Source organism: Dromaius novaehollandiae, chromosome 5 (assembly GCF_036370855.1).
Source record: "Dromaius novaehollandiae isolate bDroNov1 chromosome 5, bDroNov1.hap1, whole genome shotgun sequence".
Lineage (NCBI taxonomy): Eukaryota > Metazoa > Chordata > Aves > Casuariiformes > Dromaiidae > Dromaius > Dromaius novaehollandiae.
The window spans coordinates 64,394,998-64,416,496 of record NC_088102.1 but is presented as its reverse complement, the minus strand read 5'-3'; the positions used below and the strand labels follow the sequence as shown (position 1 = coordinate 64,416,496).

Sequence of the window (21,499 nt, the reverse complement as noted above, 5' to 3'; positions counted from 1 at the left end):
AAAGACGTTCCTGTGAAGTGTGCAGTTCCCCTTCCCTTCCCTTCCCTAAGATGGCAGTTTGCAACTGCTTCTTCTGTGAGAACCATTTAAATCATATTGAATGGTATACATGGCAAAAATTGCAACAAACCTTCAAATGTTAGTTCAAGTGAAGTCAGTGATAAAGCTACATTACTGAAGCTATATTGTAGTCTACATATAGTTTGAACCTTCATTTTTGTTTTCAAGAGGGCTGGAATTGAAAAGCTGCCTCTTTAGCATGCTTCCTTCATCACACTAAATGAGTATTTTTCCTGAACTAGTTTACATTAGTTGGGAATTCAGACTTAATAGACTGCACGTATTTGCCTAGAGCTAGGTGGTATAGATGAAAAAAAGTCAGAAGCCTTCCAGTGCTGTTTTTGGGACACCATTCTAGAATCCATACTACTTCTGTTTGCTACACTGATAACTGAGCTGTAAGGAAGTTTTTGAGACTGAGGTTTTTATTTAATCAAATTGTTATACCACAAATAGATGTATTTGAGATGTAAATCTCATAATAAAATTTCCTTGCTAATTCCTTCTACAAAATGTTTAAAGCAGTCATGAGTTTTACAATTGTGATCAGATTTATGTGTTCTTTCACACCTTTCTTATTAGAACCAACATAAAGCAGTAGAACATGTAATAAAGACTGTCAGAAAAATCTGTTTTACATTGGATGGTGTAGAGACTCCTGCAGTAACCGAATCTGTAAAGAAGCTAAGGAGGGTTGTTAATCTTCCAAGGACTAAAAACACGGAGGTAAACTTTCACACATTGCATTCCAGTGGTGGTTGTTTTGTTTGGGTCTTTTTTTTTTTTCTTTTTTTTTCTTTTTTTTTCCTTTTTTTTTCTTTTTTTTTTTCTTTTTTTTCCTTGTGCTGATAAATACTATTTCAGAATCTTTGGTGGTTTCAGGTATCTGCAACAGTTCAGTCAGGATTGGTTTTCTTTTTATTTATTTTACCTGAGAACTTCTACTTCTTCTAACATTGTTTGCTGTTAATGCATTTATCATTTGCTCTTGAAACTCTTTCCTGTTCTAAGTAGCCACTTTTTAAAGCTGTTGTCAAAATACTGTTTTCTGGTTCTGTGTACAGATTTGTGCAACAGCAGATGGTGTTAAATCTGAGCAAGGGAAACTGACGGGCCGCTCATGTCCTGTAAAATCAGTGCAGCTAGATTCATGGAAGAGGAATTTGCATCACGTATATTCTATGCAGGAGTAGCATCTTAAAACTCTTAACAGTTATGTTGCTGGATTTCTGAGCCCATGGACAAAAAAATGATCTCAAATAGTGCAGATTTTGATTAACTGCCTTACAACAAACAATTCACTTGAGCAGAATTGGTCTCAAGTCACTTTATCAAAAACACTGTCGTTAGAGGGAAAAGTGCAAATAGAAAAATCAGAAAGCTTTGTAATGCTATTTCTGTTATGCCGCAGTCATGGTAAAATGGGAATTCATGTGCCATTTTGCCATTTTTCTCAGATTCATCAGTTTAGTGATGTGTTTCTCATACTCAGCTGAAGTCATGCAGGATGCACAGGTCAAATAAAATTCTTACAGGACACTACAGAAAATCTGTATTAAAGCTCAGTGAAATTCAGCATATCAGTTCTCCAAAGTTTGTTTTTCTGGTATGACAGAAGTGTAGAAATAACTGGATTACAGTGTAAAAATGACTTTCCAAAAAGTTATCTGAATAGAAATTGGAAAAAGTACATCTTTATTAGTAAAAAAATTAAACTTTTTTGTGATGAAAATTGGCTTAAATGGTAATATGTATATAAGGCATATATGATAGCTTGCTTTTCAGAAACCAAACTGCTGTTAACTTCAGAGTAGGTTTCATCTAAGCCTTACTTTGATATTGTCTGTTTTTTGTTTTTTTTTTTTAATTGTTGATTTGCGGTTGGAAGAAAGAGACAAAAATTTAAAGAAAACAGTAGACTGTTAAGTAGAAAATAACATGTATTGTGCTGTTTCAGTGTTTGTCAATCTATCATCCAAAGTACTTTCAGGACTTCACAGTTAATGTGGAGACATATGGCAGTGTTAGCTGAGAGAATGACATGATTAACTCTTCTGAAAACTATTTCTTTCAAGTTTTGGTATATTTTTGATGAAGAAGATCTTTTTTGAAGTTTATTTGCAGTTAAAGCTTACTGTTGGCAAGGCGCACTAAAAGTGTAAGGAGACCTCTCATTCTTCTGAAGCAGTAATGGCTAACTTAGCCATTCTCTGAAGTCTTAAGAAATTTTTGGTTTTTGTTTTTAAATCACCATCTTAACTTAATTCTGATTTAAGGTTTGTTTTATCAGAATTAGAATTTGACATGAAACTCTTCCTTATTAGAAGGGAGTAAATTCCCATGATTAGTTTGTTGTCTTTAGGCTACAGCAATGTCCTTGTTGAGACGAGACATTGCTGTAATACTGTATCATGTTTTGACTTTGATTTTAGCTGTTTTTATGTAAAAAGTGAACATAGCAGATAGTGCTAAAAGACAGTTTCTTCAGTTGTTTAAACAACAATGTTTTTATTCAGGAAACTTATAATAACCCTGCCTACAGAAGATGCATTAACAAATGCCGTAAGCAAAACAGCTTTTCAGGCTCAACTTGCTGTGTAATTGAAGCTGATGGTCTGAACTTTCATCCCTAACAGCCCTGCCTGAGTTTTGTCTCTACTCAGAGAAGTTAGTATCCATGAACAATATTCCAGTGTACTGTGTCTTTTAACAGTTTCTAAAAGATGTGGAAATAGTTGTGACTTGACAAAGCATGAGCCTTTGAACTTGGGAAATATTTACTACACAGTAGGGAAGTTGAGGTGCTGTCAGTTAACTTTTAAGGAACTGTGAGTGAAAAGAGCCCAAATGTGGACCTATTTCAGATGTTTCATAGTTTATCTGTACCAGACACTTGTTAAGAACAATGGAGGCTGAACATGGGTTTCTTGGTTCTGAAACTTGTTCTAAATTACTGTACAGGTATCCTTAAAATGTGGTGAGGACAGTAGCAAGAGCTCGTCTGGTGAGTTAAGTTCTTCAGTCTTATTTAAAAATTGTTTTCAGGTAGCTGTTTTAGGAAGCTGTGTACTAAAGATATATTATAATCTAGGTTCACTGCAGCCTGAAAGCCCTCTGAAAGTGAGCGTAGACCAGTTAACAAGAGCAGTTGAGGACCTTCTACGACTCCACGTGAATTCATGCAGCAGCAGCTCTGCAGTAATTTCTCCAAAAGATAGTAGAGGCACCAGGGAAGCATGGACTGCCACAGAACATCTCCAGTTCACAGTATTTGCTGCGCATGGAATATTTCCTGCTTGGGTATCAAGGTGAGTAATTTATCAATTGTAAAATTTCACCCTTTTCTAGATTTAGTTTTTGTTTACTCTACTTTCTTTTCCTTGTCCAGTTATGAAAAATACTACTTGGTTTGTTCTCTGACCCATAATGGAAGAGATCTGTTTAAACCTGTTCAGTCCAAGAAGGTTGGCACATACAAGAGCTTCTTCTACCTGATTAAATGGGATGAACTGTAAGTGACTTCACGATAGAACTCACTAAAATATTTTCATATACAGCACTTACCTAGCTACCTGCTGAATAGAACTTGGCACCCTTAAAGAAGGATGAATAAAGCTACTTTTAAAGGATGCTCGAATTATCTAGACGGGGAGGTAAAGCAACTGACTTCTACAGAAATTAATGCTGAATAGTTTTTTCTGTTCCAGAATATGATGTAACAACTTTGTATATATGTGCATTTAAAAATCTGATTTAGGATTATTTCTATAAAGAAAGCAGATGCTTAAGTGCTTAGAGGATCTTTCTTATGACATATGAGAATGTCTGTCTGGTTTGAGCTACTAAACAGCTTCAATTTCTCTTTATAAGGGAGGGGAAAGAGGGTAGAAAGAAAGAAGGAAAGACATGCAAAGAAGAAATACAAAGACGACAAGTGTGGGTGTTATTTGAGAGGAGGGGGAATATTTTCCATTATCTATGCACAACTTGCTCTTTTTCCACTTAATAGTTATTACGCAGCCTGTCATAACTGGACAGCTCTATATTGTCCTATATATCTCTTTCTACCCATTTTTAAAGGTCAGAGATGGACCCTGAAGAATACCCTAAAAGTCTACAGTGACAAAACTATTTCAGACCAAGAATAAAACCTCTTAGGTTCTGGACTATCTGTCTCTAGAGAATGTTCTGCCTTTTTTCTAAATATGCAAGGGATCCATTGTCAGTTCTCCTGCTGGCAACTGGTAGTGTATCACAGTGAGATGTGTCAGGCTGCTTACAAGCTATTTAATATAGTTGGTAACTGTCTTAGTAATATGGTTGTAATAGCTTTTAGAATGATATTTTGTTATGTAAAACTGTCATTATAGAAAAAGCCAAATGCAAAGAACACTTTGCTAACCGATAAAAACAAACAATAGAAACAAAAAACTGAGTCGGAATTATTCAGTGAGGTGCATACTCCTTAGCTGCTTTCTTTATGGGTGCTGGTTTTGTGCCACTTTAGGAATTTAGCTTTCAGTAGTTCTTAAGAAGTTGTTCTGTTTGGATGGAAATCAATTGTCAGCTGACTTTGAGAGATGAGGAGGCGACTAACATGGAATTGTGAGAGTTCTGGTAGTGGGTAGAGTGGGAAGACTGGTTATGCTGGACTCTCCAGCTCCTTGTAAGGAATGTGATTTAATAGACAAATACTCTTTGCCTGTTTAAAAAGGGCTGCTCCCAATCTAACTACGATACAAAACTGTAATCCTGTAGTGTTTATAAACTGGTGGTATGGGAGATGGTGAACTGAAACATAATTGCGTGAAAATTAAACTTTGTCCTTCATTGTTAATTCACTTTTTGAAAACAAAAGTCATCAACAGACTATGTGAATGAGCCTGTAACTTGCTAATAACTGTTTTTCCTCTATGGCTGACTTATTTTAATGCTTTTATTTTATAGAATAATTTTCCCCATCCAGATTTCACAGCTGCCGTTGGAATCAGTCTTATGTTTGACATTGTTTGGAATCCTAAATCAAAGCAGCGGCAGTTCTCCTGACTCAAATAAACAGAGAAAGGGCCCAGAAATTTTGGGTCAGGTTTCTCTACCTCTTTTTGATTTTAGACGGTAAGTATCTAAAATATGGCTAAGGTTATGGTGATTCATTGTATAAGGTTTACTCCACATCCGTAACTATAGAAATTGTTTCTCTGCCACTGAATGTAATAGGGCATGACAAAGATAAGACTCTTAAACAATATTGTTATGGAGAACATATCTTCAATTAAATTGTATATGAAACAGTTCTAAATTGTAATGTTTCTATCTAACTGGCTGAAAAACTGATCTCCCGAAGTAAGTTGGATGTTTGGATGACAGCTGCTCGTTTGTGGGAAATTGTCATGGTTTTGTGGGCCAGAAGAGATCATATTAGCACCCACAGCTTGTAGGAATACAGCAGTTGCGTATGCAGGCGCAACACGAGTTGCTCTTTGTGGAATCCACTGATCTGATCAACAAGATCCGTTGCCCAGTGAGTCACATGCAGTTAAGTATCTGCTAGTGTCACTGTCTACTGAATTGATAGCTTCTCTCCTACAGCGAAGGAGTGTGTTGTTGGTCGGTGGCATTTCATGCGTTCTAATATCTGAAAGTACATTATATTGCCTAGAGACAGTTCAGTATTCATGTGTGTTTTAGCAGATGAACTGTGAACTGCTAGCTCTCAGCAGATTCATGAGCTGTGGTGGTAGGGAATGCAGCTTGCAAAATACAGTATTTGCAGCAATCCATTAATTCAGCAGGAAGAGTATCTAGTGTACTACTAAGTGGAACAAGTACTGACAGCCGGTAAATAATATACTATGTTTCCATGCATCACTAGGAAAGATGCACTTTTGCCTCAAAACTATCTTAATATGTAGGAGGAAAAATAGCTTTTATCTTAGCCCAGTTCTGTTTGTGGAGATGAATACAATGACAGCTCATATTTTTATAAGTAAAGGCTTTAAAGGTCTGTGTTATCTCTAAGTACTGTTATTCTTTAGAGCAGCTTTGTCTTTTTTGGTGCATGTTTGCTGCAGCATGTTTTTGTAGGTGGACGTGTAGGGGTCAAGTTGGAGATTTGAGTAACTGTACCTTGACTCATTTATTTTTTTTAATTCTCTTTAAAATTCTCCATTCTGATGGTAACGTGGCAATAAAATAAACTAGCAGGAGAATCAAAAGACTGTTTTAAAATATGTGTATATATTTAAAAATAGATGTGTAGTTTCATAGATAGGCAAAATGAACCATTTCTGTTATCAAGCTGTTTTTGAGTAATAGAGATGACAGGATATTCTGGATCTGGATTTCTAAGAAAAGGGATGGGTGGGAGATAATTAACTGCTGTATTAAATTTGTCACTTATTTCTGGTTTGAAATGGTCTTCCTTCAAGTACAGCTGTTGGATCCTGTTTTATCTTTTCATTACTGAGTATGAAAAGCCTACTATAATTAATGCTGTTCAGTTAAATGTTCCTGGATTTGTTCAAATTGCCATCTCCTTTTGTTTAGTATTCCAGAATGCTAATTGTTCTTGTAGCTATTCTATAAAACTTCAACTAATACGCTTGAGCCATGGACATCAAAATTGGGCATGATATTGCAGAAATGAACACACCAATGCAGACTAAATAGCTTCTGTATTTATGCTTGAGATGTCCTAATTATATGCCCTTCTGACTCTCAGGTCTTACTGGGACCCTATGTTGTCTTATTGCCAGCTAAGGCCCCTAGGCTTTCCTGGGGAGTTACTCCTTAGTATTGCTTTTGTTGGTTTCATGTGGTTTGCGTCATTTGATTCTAGATATGGCTCTGTTTGACTGTGATTTTTTTTTTGTTTGTTTTTTTTGCTTGTGTCCAAATTGTGAAGCCATCTAGTGTTTAGCCTTTGTTTACCACTCGCACATTCTGTTTCCTGAAGTTATTGGTGAAGATATTTAATAGCATAGACCTGCAAACTGATCCTCACAAATTATTGTAAAATGCATACCCACCATTACTTCTTCTCATTATAGTTGCATTTAAACAGCAGGAACTAATTCTTAGCATATTTAATGTGATGTGTTAATATATCTGCCCAGTCCCTTGGTTGAAATATCTTAAGGCTACAGTGTATAGTGCAAATCTGTGAACTGAAGCATGTAACTTGCCTGAATCTCTCGTCTATTAATGCCTATTTGATTTAAATTTACTTGTTAACCATGTGTCTGTTGAGTCCCTCAATAGCAACTCCCTAACGGAATAGTAGAATGGTAGAAAGGTTTGTCATTATCTAATTTCCATTCCGACTGCCTTGATGATTTTCTTCCGAAGACTTGTCTTTAGTTTACCAGGAGTAATTGGAAAATGACTCCCTTGGGCCACAGGGACCCGTTCAGCTCTTTTAAAGTTTCAAATACAAGTAATAGAGATTTGTTCACTTTAAGTGTGTCTGGTAGCACCTATTTGACATACTTAAACAGCTTTGCACTTGAATAGTCTGCACCAGACCACATTTCTAACCAAAACTCTAAGCGCGGATCCAGTTTCCCCTTTGTATGGTGACAATCGCAACAACTTGGGGGTGCTTAGCAATATAGGGTTTGCCGCATTGCAAAGAAGTATTATAATGGCTTACAGCTGCTTTAGGTCTCTGCTGACTGAAAATCAAAGATACCTTTTTCTCGTAAACGACTTTTCTTTCAGTCCTCTATCTACATATTACATTTCATAGTATGCGATTAGAAGTAGTTTTTATTTTGCTTTGAATTCCAAATTTTGTTCTGTTTGTCTTCATCATACATTGTTCTCATAGCAGTTAAAGTGTGGGGAGAAGATTATATTTTCAGTTGGTGCAAAGCACTGCAATAGAATGTGTTGGGCCAGAATTTGATGAATGACTTGTATATGACAGCTGTAGAGATGCTGGTATCTAATTTACCTGCAGTCCACATCAATTAAATCCAGGTAATTAAGGATACTAGGCAAATATTCCATTGCTCTTGCAAATAGCATCAATAGCCAGCAGGAACTACAGACTGTAGCTAGCTAAAACGTAGGAAGATTAAAAGGTCACTCTTGTGCTTAGAAAGACTCTAAAGCCAAACTGGAAGCCCTTCTGACGAAATGTGCATGGAGGTGGGAGGGGACTTAAAATAGCTGTTCTTGTTGATGAGATAGAAGGCTGTGACAAGTATCTTAAACTGGAGAATTATTAAAAAGAGCAAGCTTTTGCAGTTGTGCTTCAGTGGCATGACTTAGTAATTTTTATTGGTTTATTAACCACACATACAAAACCTGAGCCATCTCTCCAAACACAGTAAAGACTTGACCTTCAAGCAGTCTTTTGAGACTGTTTTGTTTGGGAGGTTTTTTTGTTTTTTTGTTTTGTTTTGTTTTGTTTTTTGGTAGATAGGTGTCTGTGGTGTGTCTTGCACACTTCATGAGTACAGCAATTTGTATGATTTATAAAGTATTCTCAGTTATGTCTTGTTATGATTGGAAACTGTTAATATTGGGAATAAACTTGGCAAATGTTAGTGTCATTTGATTTTGCAGTTGCAGAATCTAGGAATATGGAAAGTCCAGGCAAATAGTCATGTTTATAATATATGCTTATGCCTATGCCTCTTTTCCTGAGAGGGTAAGGAGCTGCATATGTCCTGTTTGATTCCTCAGAGGCAAAAATGTTCTTTTTTCCCCCTGTAAGAATTAGGGAGCACTTTATTTAGCTGGGCCAGCTGTTTCTGCATTGAACTTTTTCTTCTGCCTTTTTGGCTTAAAAGTTGCATGTAGGGTTCAAACATTTTAAAGGACTTCAAAATGTGGAAGAGAATCAAAGGAAAGAAACTGATTTGACACTTGATGGTCATAATACCCTTTTTAAAACTCAAACTGTATTGGCCAATGAATGATGCATTTCCTATGTTCTTTTCTGAATACCACAGTTTAAAATATGCCTTAGTAGTTAAGGAAGTGAACACATCTGGTATTATTTTAGTGAGAGCATCTGTCATATGCATAGTTTTTACCTGGTCAGTAGAAACACTGATACTCCATTCAAATCATCTTGCTATACCATGCTAATATGGGTTAATTATTTCTTTATAGTGACCATTGGTCTTCTCCAGATAGTATTTTCATGACTATTATGTTGAAGTAAAGAGATTGTGACACTAATACGTTGTACCTGCTTTCTCTCTCTTTTTAGAGTCCTAACTTGTGGAACAAAGCTCTTGCAACTCTGGACCTCATCACATCCTAGTCATGCATCAGGGATGGCCAGTAAAAGAGGAAATATGGAAAGAATAGTATTGCAGGTTATATATGCTTTGACTTTGTTGTTTTGAGTTGACTGCATTTTGTTTGAATATTGAGACTCATTAATTCTTGCATGAGTGATGAATCAATTGTTGTTTTTAGGGAGAGTGTAAATATTGTTAAGTCATATTTGAAAGCCAGTATAGAGTAGTGACCGCTAAGCATTAAAGGCAAAGAATGGAAAACTGTTGTAAATGTGTAGAAGTCAGATGCTGAATCACTATCATGGAGTTGGAGAAGCTGGAGGTACCTTGGTAATATCTGCTATCAAAACTGAAAGGGGACGTCTTTAAAAAGCAGTCTGTAGAAATGTGTGCTGAGTGGGGTGTTGTCTGGACCCACAGCAATTCCATTTTCTTTATAGAACATAAATACCTCTCATTCTAAACTTAAAAGTCCAGATTTCTCTTAGAGCAGGCACCTTGTTTAGCATGGTTTAGCAGTCCCAACGTGTGGTCAGACTAGTGGTTGGATTGAAACCACTGGTGCTTTTTAATAGTTTTGTGATTAGGCGCTGCTTTAGGCCGCCTTTCTTCTGAAGAAGAACTACTGAACTGCAAACTACTGTACTGTGCAACAACACAGTTGTTGTACAGTAAAGGACTGTAGTTATATAGAAGAATTGAGACCAGAAAAAAATTTGGGAAAACAGTATTTGGAAACTGTTACACATAGAGAACTAAAGAGTGCAAGTGCCTAAACATTTGAGCTTGCTGGAAGGGGGAGCTTTTTGCACTGGTTTGAGAAACTTAGTTGTGTTTTCGATCTGTTTTCTTTTTTTCCCCTTCCTCTCTCCAGATTGACTTCCCATCCCTTGCTTTTGATATTGTATATCAAATTCCTCAGTCTGCAAAGACTACTGTGTGTCATTCCATAGAAACATTGGAAAAACCATTGCGGGAACATCTCCTTACCATTCTCTCCAAAGATAGCACCATTGGGTACGTTCATCTCTTTGTAACTACAGTCTCTTTGTATGTGACAATTTGTGGATAGGGTATGAGATGCTCATCTATTCTTAAACCACTTCTGTAACGCACTTTTAGTATATTTGAAGTTCTGTGGGGATGTAAACAAAAGACTGAATGAAAGCTGTAAAATAATGGTGCTGACTTAACAAGCTCACTTGTGCTTTCCGTGCTCTGTATCATAGTATTCTCCAGTTATGAGATTGCTGCCCCTTTAGCCTCTTGTTATATTTGCCTGTTCCTGCCTGGCATTCCTTCAAATACAGGCAGCAGTGGCAGTTTCAACAGTGGCCATTCATATGCCACGAAAGCATTTCGGGCAGGCTTTACCAGTCGTTTTCATCAAACTAACATTAACATTTTGGTTTATTTCAGATTATAATGTGGGAAGGAAGGGAATAGGTTTTAGTATAACTTTGAACAACCGTTTCCGTAGAACTTTGTGTTTTGTCCAAATTTTACTCTTTTATAGAGGAAACAGCAGTTTTAAGTTTCATTTTACTTGTGTATGAAATTATGTATGCAATGACCAGTAGTTTGGTTTTTTTTCAGGTGATGCTCTGTAACTTGCCTTCTAAACCAAAATGCTTTTGTCTGCAGGCTATCAAAAGAAGATAAAGAATTTTTGTGGGAGAAGAGACATTATTGTTATAGTCATACTAGTAGCCTACCAAAAATATTGGCTAGCGCCCCTCATTGGGACTGGGCAAGTCTTCCTGAAATATATTCATTACTTCAGCAGTGGCCTCCTTTATCACCCTTAGCTGCGCTGGAACTACTTGATTCAAAGTAAGAAAAACAAAGTAGATAAGTTCTGCACGTGTGTTATGCATTAAATGATTTCTGTTCAGTGGATGACTGCAGGGATAGCAATGTTCAAAGGACATGTACTAACTTTATTCAGATAAGCTTAACCAAGCCGTGTAGTGAAAGAGTAATAATAACATCTGAGGTTAGTATTCTGAATTCTAGCATATAACAGGAGAATAAATTATATAGTAAAGATGTCAAGACTGAAGTCTTGCGCGATTAGTGTGCTTGTCATAAACACGCACATGTGTGTTTGCATGTTAGGTAATGTCTTTGAAGGGCCTAATGTTTTTAGATCATTTCTTGAACTGTAACAGATTTTATATTGGTTCTTCTGTGATCTTAGCTGATTTAAAAAAAGAAAGAAAAAGAGGGGGGGGGGGGGGAGAATGAAAGTACTGTCCAAACAATATAAACTTAGTGTGGACTTGTGGTGACTTTCTAGATTTGCTGATCAGGAAGTGCGAACTACAGCTGTGAATTGGATAGAGGCATTAAGTGATGATGAATTAACAGACTTCCTCCCTCAATTTGTGCAAGTAAGACTTCCTGCTTACACTAAAGCTTCAATTTTTGCTCCTGAAAAAACAAAAGAATTACTGATTATAGGTAACACACGTGCTATTACATTTCTATGTCCTTAATAATCTTAACTTAGGTACGGAAAAAATTTAAGTAAAGCAATCAGTCTGTCTGTCCTGCATTTGTGATGCTTCTGTCAGTGCGCTAGTCAAAAATCTTAGTGTTTGTCTAGAACTAAATTGATTGCATTTTCTTTTTCTTTGTGTTTAGGCATTGAAATATGAAACCTACCTGGACAGTGCTCTTGTCAGATTCATTTTGGCTCGGGCTTTGGGAAGCATTCGAATAGCCCACTACCTATATTGGTAGGATGTTATCTGTTTTGTTATTCCTGTAACTTATTTACTATAGCATTAATATATTTCCAGAATAAATATTCTATTGTAATGTCATAGTTCATAACAATGAATGTTGCATAAAACTGATAGTAAACAAAATATAAATGCTGTTTTTCATGAAGAAACAGTGCCTCTACACAGCAAAAACTTGTGCTTTACATCCTGTAAATCAGTAACTTCAAATGTATGTAGTAATGATTATTTAAAATATTTTAATAATCTTATTGCATTGTTTACAATATTTTCTTTAGGGAAAAAGTAACTTAAATCCTTTATTTCAGGCTTCTTAAGGATACACTACATGATGCAAAGTTTGGTGTAAGATATGAGCAAATTCTTGGAGCCTTTCTTTCAGTCTGTGGAAAAGGCTTGCGGGAAGAGCTGGAGAAGCAAACCAGACTGGTGCAACTTTTTGGAATGGTAGCAGAAAAAGTAAAGCAAACAAGTGGATCTGCTAGACAGGTGTGTATATGAAATTTTTAATGTCCTTTAGGAAGATTAGGCCGAGTGTACCCTCAAAGCAATCCAATAAATCAAATCTTTAGTATGAGTTCAATAGAATGTTATATAAAATATGTAGGAAGATCTATGAAACTGTTATTGTGTATTTTTAACAAGTTAATGATTTAAAATCAATTTTTTTGTCTCATTTGTTGTCCTCTGAGGCAGAAGATTGTGTGAGAGGATAGGAGGGGTAAGAAGGAAGGATGGCTTCTTTGGCTGCACAATAAACTAGAATCAAATTTAGACTTGTTGATGCTGAAGACAGATCCCATTGTACAAAAGAACAAATATCTATTCACATGTTGGTAACAGCTTACAGTTCGGTAGAGTTGGATGGTATCATTTGGGTCAGCCAGAAAAAAAAAACAACCCACCTTGTGTAGTATTAGTGTTGTATTTCTAGGTTTATGTATTTTGGATAATTAAGACAGCAGTTATAAATCTTTTTGGCATTCCTTTGACACTGGGGAGTTAGATACCAGTTTTGCTATGCTGCAGGATAACTTTGTCCAAAAGTTTTCTATAAGTACTCCAGTTAGGAAAATATCAGTTGTTTTTTTTTTTTTTTTTTTTTTTTTTTTAAACTACTTTTATTTATTTATTTATTTATTTATTTATTTATTTGTCTGCAGGCTGTCTTGCAAAATGGTATGGAATGTGTACAGTCCTTTTTCTTGAAGAACAAATGCCGTTTGCCTCTCAATCCTAGCCTTGTGGCAAAAGAACTAAATATTAAGGTATGGCATGTCCAGGGTTTCAGAATCCTTTTTGTAAAAATTACACATAGGCAAAGCTTTTACAGTCTGGAAAAATCAGTGGAGGTGCTTGAAAGCTGTTTACACTAATTGAGGAAGGTTTGAATTAAAAATGCTGGTTGAATGAAGCAGTAAAATTAGCTGAGAAAAGACGATTTATACAAGTACTCATGTACAACCAGTGAAAGTATGTGTTTAAGACAAATCTGTAGAAAGTTGATATTTCTTCACATCCTGTCTCCTTTCAGTTATAGTAAAGTAGAGAAATATTCAAAGCAGGTGGAAGGAAAGAGGTCTGACTGCAGTAGTAATCAAGAGAAAAGTGAACAAAGCTGTAACTTTCAAATAATGAGTAAATATTGTGAAATCAGTGAAGCTACCTGTTACTGGTCGTATCCAAGAGATGCATGAAATCAAGGGAGGCAGACAATAGCTTTATTTTGTTATGAAGGTCTAGCAGGTGATAATGTAGGAGAAGTAGGTAAATCCTTCTTTCCATACCTCTGCAAGGTATAGCAATATTTGCTCATCCACAGGCTTGATGATATCATTATGCATGATTAAGAACTTAAAACTCTTTGGACACTGGATTTAGTCCTACCTAGGGATGTGGTTCATTTTTCTTTCCTTCTCTACCATAACTCTTAAATCATGCGTGCATACTTGACAGCAGATAAATGAGAAAATACTGTGAAAGGGGCAAACCTCCCTTTTTTCCATAGTCTCTTTCAGGTTTTAAAAAGTTGCTGATAAAATATTTATTCCTATTTTATTCACTCTTTACTTCAAAAATATATAAAATATCACCATGATGCAGTGCTGTCTTCTGTACAAGAATTAAATGAGTATCAGCCAAAGGGTTCTTATTCAAAGCATGTGTTCACCACAGTCACAAGATTAAGAAGCCTGAATATGCACACGCTGGTTGTCTTGCCTTATGTGCTACTGCGAATAGGCAGGTGTTGTGTGGGCGTGGGGTTGTTTTCTTTTTGTTTAAGAATTAACATTAAATCTACTTTTAGGCATGTTCCTTCTTCAGCTCCAATGCAGTACCACTGAAAGTTGCACTGATAAATGCAGACCCTCTGGGAGAAGAAATTAATGTGATGTTTAAGGTAGGCTTTTCGTGTGCATTGGAGAAAAATTGTTGAATGATAGTTAGTTGATATGAATGAAATAGTGCTTAACTTTAATGCAGACCAAGAGACTCTTATTTTCTGAGTTTGATCCTCTGTATCTAGAAACTATCTTAACAGATAAACAGTTATGAAAAGAATAAATGACTGAAAATAGCTAGTTTTCATTAAACAGCTTAATTTTTTGGTAACAGACTGGGAACTTTCACTTTAGCACTGACTTGGCACCATCATGTAAACAAAAATTTTGGAATCTTGAATGTACCCTTATGACTTGCTTATTAGGCAGGAAAGTGTGTATTTTTCCAGATGATATATACATCTGTCTTAACTGTCTATGTGACCTTTTCAAAGTTGCACAGGAAAACTGCTAGTACTAGGAAGTAATAGCCTCTCTTAAGGACAAGTAGTTTCCCCTCAAGTAGCCATTCTCTTACCTCTTCTCAGAGTGAAGGCATAAGAATTAAAAACACAATACAAAACAAAAAAAAAAGAGGAGGGGGTGTTATGTTTTCTTAAGATTCCTTTAAACAGCTAAATTTCAGAAGTGAACCAATGCCTGAACATATTGTAAAATCTGAAAAATAGGTATACTGTATGCGAAACCTTCATTGCAGCCTATCACCCCTTTAGGTACATAGCTATGAGGAAATAAATAGTATAATGTAACCCTTACTAGAAATGCAAAGCAATTAAAATCTGCCAACTTTAGTTTTGTTGAAAGTATATTACATCTCTGCCTTTTTTCATTTAAGGTTGGAGAAGATCTGCGACAAGATATGCTGGCTTTACAAATGATTAAGATTATGGATAAGATCTGGCTGCAGGAGGGGCTGGATCTTCGGATGGTTATCTTCAAGTGTCTCTCGACTGGAAAAGATCGAGGTGCAAAACCAGATGCTACCTATTATCTTTGGTGCTCCCTATCTCAATTTCTTTGCATCTTGCCACTTTTCATAGTAAAACCCTGCTGATTTCTGCTTAGAGGCAGGTCCAGGAAACAATGGAAGGCCAAATATCTTGCATACAAGGAATTTTGTTTCTCAAGAGTATAGCAGAATTGAATTATTCTGAACTTCCTGAGAACTGAGTTGCATTTAAATGTATTTCTGCGCTTGAGTTCTGAGGTTCTTACAAAGTCTGCTGTCAAAGAACAATGGCACAAGAGTCAACGTAATGATAAAAGCCAGATTTCCCTTTTGGTGCCCTTACTGCAGCTGCAACACAAGAAAATAGTTGTGCCATGGCAATCCTGATTCTTTCATGACAGATAACTTTCTGAAAGTATTCAAGTCAAAACCGAAATTTTAAAGTACTTTGAATCTGCTATGGTTGAGTCAGAAAGAAATATTCATCTGCTGAAACATGCAAAAAGAACAAAAAATGTTAAAGATAAAAATTATTGCCGCAAAAAGTTCCTTGGGAATGTGAGGTAGTCTTTTAGGTTTGAAACTTTAAGTCAGAGAACATTAGGGTCTGAACTGAGTGCAAATTCCACACCTCATCTTGAATGTGCTATTTGCTAGCTGTTGCTAATTGTCTAGAGTTAGCCAATAGGAAACACAAGATACAGAAATGAAAGTGGAATTGAGATGATGTAAACATCAGCTAAAAATCCTCAATACTAAATCCTCAGTACTACTGAGAGCAAAAGTCATTTTACATAAATATAACTATTTTGTGTCTCAAATGATTTGAGGACTTTCTTATGAAATATGTTAAAGGATATACAAAAACATCAGTATTTCTTTGGACAGACCCCAGAACAGCATAATGAAAACCTTAAGTTTCCAACTTTTTCACATATTTAAGTTGGCAAAACTAACACAAAAGAATCAATTTATGTAAAACTTTTGCTTTTTAGAGGAATGAATGGCATTTCTTCCTACTTTGAACTGTGGTTTGATTACATAGCATGTTACGTTGCTGCTGCTACTGCAAATATTCCTAAAATACTTCAAGGATTAAAGAGAAAAATAGAAAAAGTTAATTACAGATTTGCCTGTAGTAACTCTCACAAGATGGAAGTAAAATTCTGTTAATCAAATTATTTCCTTTTCTTTGATTTTAACTGTACAAATATTTTTAGTAGGTCTCTCCCGCATGATGCTACATGAGAAGCCTGCTCTGCCTTATTTCTAGGGCAACAGTCTGATCTCTTTTACTTTACAGTAGTTAAAGCTGCTAGATTACTTAGTGTTCGTGCATGAGGAGTATTGGTATCAGAATATTTTAAAGCTATTAATTATACCCAAAGCATTTATGTAATGCTTTGAGTCAAAGTATGATTTTTATATGTGCGCTCTAGCAACTATAATGGATTGCAGTAAAGTAAGCATAATTTGGTTCTACTGTGTTTTATGTTCTGCTTTGTAATAGAGCCTGAAACGCTTAGTAGACTAATAGAACTATTTTTACAGCTACCTGCATTTTGAAAGAAGTCAGTTTTAAGTTATAAAATCTATTACTGTCAAGAAAATTTTAATCATATAGTGAAAATACACTGTAAATTAACATTTGAACTGAAAGGGGTGGTAAATACACTTTATATTTTTCATAAAGGCATGGTGGAGCTTGTTCCTGCTTCAGATACACTTAGGAAAATTCAAGTGGAATATGGAGTGACAGGTTCTTTTAAAGACAAACCTCTGGCAGAATGGTTGCGAAAGTATAATCCTACAGAGGAGGAATATGAAAAGGTAACTCTTTTCAATGTTGTTCTTGCTGAAGAGCCCTTAAAAGGGATAAATATCATATTATGAAAGAATGCAATTCTTACTCCAGTTCTTAAATCTTTAGGAAACTTAATTTTCTCTTCCAGTGCTTCAGAAAGAGTAAATGAAAATTCTTTGTACAACTGCAAAGTAGTCTGTTAGATGAATTCTCAAGATTCCTTTCTGGAGTTTTTAATGAATACAGAAAGCTTGCCTTGAATTTAACACAGTGAGGAATGGCTTTTGTGCCTTTTTTGTGGTTTAGGAGCAGTGGCCCCCTTTCATGCCAGTACATCCAATGCTAGAAGTAAAAACTTTTTTTTTGGATACAACATACTGGGAAATAAATGTTCTGTAGCCTTTTCTCTGCTTGCTTATTTCTTCTGTCTGTCTTTTATGATTTGTCTTCATCTCCTGTTTTCTCTTTCACCTTTAAAAGAAAAACAAAGTTTTGCAAAGCAGGCTATTCAAAGACAATCATCTGGAAAAAGGCAATTTTTAGGGGCTGTCTTGTCTGGCTTGAGTTGTACTCTTGTCAAGATTGAACTATGAATGCATGAGTGTTTTCCTGTGATATATAGTCTCAATTCACTCTTTTTTTTTTCTTTTCTTTCTTCCCTCCCAGGCTTCAGAAAACTTCATTTATTCTTGTGCAGGATGCTGTGTAGCTACTTATGTATTGGGAATTTGTGACCGCCACAATGATAACATAATGCTTCGAAACACAGGGCATATGTTTCACATTGACTTTGGAAAATTTTTGGGTCATGCACAAATGTTTGGTAGCTTTAAAAGGTATTTTCTGTAGTTAAGTAATGTAGAGATTTCAAGTCTATTTTTCTTAATTATCATTAACATTTAAATTCCTATTAAGTGCTGTTCTTGGTGTGAAGCCAGTATTTCTCAATTTAACCATCTGGTTTCCTGAATCCATTCCAACTTTACCTGTGTAGAATTATTTTTGAAAAGTCTCTAGCTCTTTGTGGTGGTGATGTCTGGTAGTTGTATCTTTCTATTTCCATATTCTTAATGCTGGAACTGTTTTAAGTCAGAGAACATCGGTATAGGTTTCAAATAAACTTAGGTATTGGATTACCTAAACATAACTTAACTGTGATGCTGCTAAACTGCATGCATATTTGTGCTTTTCTTTAGAAAGAAAAGCATTCCTTAACTTTCAGGGCTAAACAAGCTTTGTAAATCTCAATGGGATTTTTCTTTCAATAGTTATGTAATCCAAGTATTTTGGTACAGGACAAGTGTTTGTGTGGGGGTATATGGCTTTTTCTTGCCTTGCCGCTAACTCAGAACTTGGTCATACTTGTACAGGGTCATTGTTTAAAATTGTAGTGTAACTTCTCTGTTTCAGTTATGTTTGTGCAATTATGCATTGCATGCTGGTTATGTAAAAGTTATCAATGAATGAGAAACTGATTGCCAGAAATTTTGTCATCTGTATGTTTTATAAATAAATGGAAATTGGCTTATAAAACAATAGTGAAGGGCAACATTATAAAAATGAGTAAGCAGCAAGTTTGTATTTCTTCTTCCTCTGAGTAGGGGAAGATAATCTATATCCAGGATAGAGAAACTGCATTTTAGTTAGGTACTCATTATGTTTGTTATATGTATATTTGGTACATTCATTACATTTGTTTCAGTGTGCTGTGGCTTCTAGAGGTGAGGGATGGGATTCATTTACCTAAACATAGATGTCTAGTATCATTTAAGGCATTCTAGGGTAACTCGGCCTCCAAGTGTTGCTCTAGGAGGTCTCCTGTAGGTCCAATATCACGCAAATGTTTTGGGTACTTTAGGGAATCTGAGGTACCACTAAGCAGCTGAATCCAGCCTAAAAAAAGTAAAGTCAGCTGAATCTAAACCCCAAAAGTAAAATGCCGTTAATGGATTATTTGATATCATGGCGGGGGCAGGGGGCACTGGGGTGGATGACAAGAAGTAGATAGACAATATCATTAACATACAAATTCTGCATTTTCAAACAGGGATCGGGCTCCTTTTGTGCTAACGTCAGATATGGCTTATGTCATTAATGGTGGTGAAAAACCCACGATTCGCTTTCAGTTGTTTGTGGATCTCTGTTGTCAAGCTTACAACTTAATAAGAAAACATGCAAGTCTCTTCCTTAACCTGCTTTCACTGGTAATTGTTTTATTAAATTCAGTTGAAACTTGATAGGTCTGTGATATAGACTTGAATTAAGATATATGCTGCAGAAGCTTTTAATGCATGCTGTTAAAAGCTAGAAATATTAAATGAACTTTTGAGAAAAGTTGTATTTGGATCTTTTAAAAGTTCTAGCTACTACCTGTTTGTTACCAGAGAGATAACTAAGAAGATAGCATAACTTATACTGCAAAGCCTTTTTGTTAACTACTTTTAACTAACTCAGCAGAAATGGTGATGGTAGTAACTACCGATTGTAATTGTTGGCTATTGCTGTTAGTGTTTAGCAATCTAGTCAAGGCTCAAATCAATTTGAGCCCTAAGGGTTTTAATTATTTCTAAGTAAAATGATACTGGTAACATTAAAGTTGTAATTTCTATCTCCTACAGATGCTTTCTTCAGGGTTACCAGAACTAAGTGGAGTTCAGGACTTGAAGTATGTCCAGGATGCTCTCCAGCCCCAAACAACAGATGCAGAAGCTACAATTTTCTTTACAAGGTACTAGATAAGTGAAAGAGTACTAAAATGTCTAACTGCATCATCCTTTTAATGGGAGTTCTTTGCTGTGATAAAATATACTAGGGGTGTTCACAAATATCTCTGTAGAGGTTGTATAGTTACATTGGACAACTGATTAATATTTTATGATTATACAGTGAACTAAGAAAATAAACATTACTCTTATTTGAAATGGATGTTATGCTAAAATACTTAGCCGCCTTTAAGAGCAATCTCACATGAAAAACTTTGAAATACTGAAAGTAGATGATTCTGTTCTGCTACTTGAGACTTGCATTTTGAACACATCCTAAATGGCTTAATAGCAATGTATATGATGGGATCTTTGCAATGCATGCAGTGTAAAGAAGTTTTCTCTTTCAAAAGAGTTTTGCATGCTGCAGTTTGCACATTGGAAGGGGAGACAATCAAATATAGCAAGTGGGGGGGTGTGTATATAGTCATATGTTAAAAAATGCATTACTGTACTTCTGTTATTAAATATGTGGGGGAAACTGCACGAGTATCCATACACTTTTTTACTAACTTTGGAAAGCCTTCACTTAGACAAAAACTAGTTCCAAAATTTGGGTACCAAATCTCCTATTAAATGCTTGTATGATACTGCTTATATAGCCCATTGATCAATTTTAGTTAAGTAGTCCATGTTTCTCCATCATTAAGGACTTGGTTTTTTTCTTAGAGATCTAAAAACCTGAATCACTGACAGAATAGTTATGTGTTCTGACATGTGCTCTAGTACTTGAAATTACTTTTCCTTTTGTAGGTTGATTGAATCCAGTCTGGGAAGTGTTGCCACAAAGTTTAATTTCTTCATTCACAACTTGGCTCAGCTGCGTTTCTCAGGTCTGCCTTCTAATGACGAACCCATCCTCTCATTTTCTGCTAAAACATACTCTCTCAAACAAGATGGACGAATCAAACAAGTATCTGTGTTCACCTATCAGAAGAGGTATAATCCAGACAAACATTATGTAAGTATGTGGTATCTGTTTCCATTCAGTAAAAATACTGTGCATTTTCTTCCAAGAAGACACAGTCTCCTTCTTGACATGAGTTCAGTACCTAGTCACAGAGAATTAGTCCAGGGCTAGAACTTGCTTTGCTTAGCGTTAAGTTAGGTACCTGTGAGGGAGGCATCTAGGTCCCCTTTATTGTCAGAGATATAATAAATACAGCCATAGGTATTAAACACTGATGTCAGCTTTAGGATGAGATGAAGAGTTTTTCTAGAGTCCATTGACTGTATTGACTGTAATGGTAGCCTAGACACCCCCACCAGTGTTGATACCCAAAGCTGAGCCCCACTGTGGATGACTTGAAACTAAAAACCAGACTCCATAATCTAAACCTAGATCTTACTGGGAATGGACCTGCTTGTTTCCTTCTTGAAGAACAACAGAGTGCTAGAGTACAGATTGATACTTTCAGCATCCAAGAATATTCTTCAAAATGAAGACACTTCTTGAAAAGGATCTAGAAGGAAGCAGAAAATGTGCAAGTAGTATTGGCTGAGAAGATTTAAAAAATTGAGATTTGAGTCATGTTTGTATTCTTACGTAGCATTCTTCTCTGCAATGGCTCCTTTCTG

At 35.8% G+C, this 21,499-nt stretch overlaps 1 protein-coding gene across 19 annotated transcripts in view; it reads left to right on the top strand.

Moving 5' to 3' along the window:
• The window catches only part of PIK3C2A (phosphatidylinositol-4-phosphate 3-kinase catalytic subunit type 2 alpha), an 82,073-nt gene that overhangs the window by 51,752 nt on the left and 8,822 nt on the right, over nt 1–21,499 (top strand). For all 19 annotated transcript variants that reach the window (XM_064513099.1, XM_064513093.1, XM_064513096.1 and 16 more), the window contains 19 exons: nt 643–786; nt 3,022–3,064; nt 3,152–3,368; nt 3,449–3,571; nt 5,008–5,175; nt 9,284–9,392; nt 10,192–10,334; nt 10,962–11,150; nt 11,617–11,710; nt 11,964–12,058; nt 12,373–12,553; nt 13,228–13,332; nt 14,373–14,465; nt 15,242–15,371; nt 17,049–17,185; nt 17,826–17,995; nt 19,207–19,363; nt 19,778–19,887; nt 20,675–20,882. In XM_064513099.1, the coding sequence (XP_064369169.1) occupies nt 643–786; nt 3,022–3,064; nt 3,152–3,368; nt 3,449–3,571; nt 5,008–5,175; nt 9,284–9,392; nt 10,192–10,334; nt 10,962–11,150; nt 11,617–11,710; nt 11,964–12,058; nt 12,373–12,553; nt 13,228–13,332; nt 14,373–14,465; nt 15,242–15,371; nt 17,049–17,185; nt 17,826–17,995; nt 19,207–19,363; nt 19,778–19,887; nt 20,675–20,882 (2,616 nt within the window). The remainder of the gene's footprint in view (nt 1–642; nt 787–3,021; nt 3,065–3,151; nt 3,369–3,448; nt 3,572–5,007; nt 5,176–9,283; nt 9,393–10,191; nt 10,335–10,961; nt 11,151–11,616; nt 11,711–11,963; nt 12,059–12,372; nt 12,554–13,227; nt 13,333–14,372; nt 14,466–15,241; nt 15,372–17,048; nt 17,186–17,825; nt 17,996–19,206; nt 19,364–19,777; nt 19,888–20,674; nt 20,883–21,499) is intronic.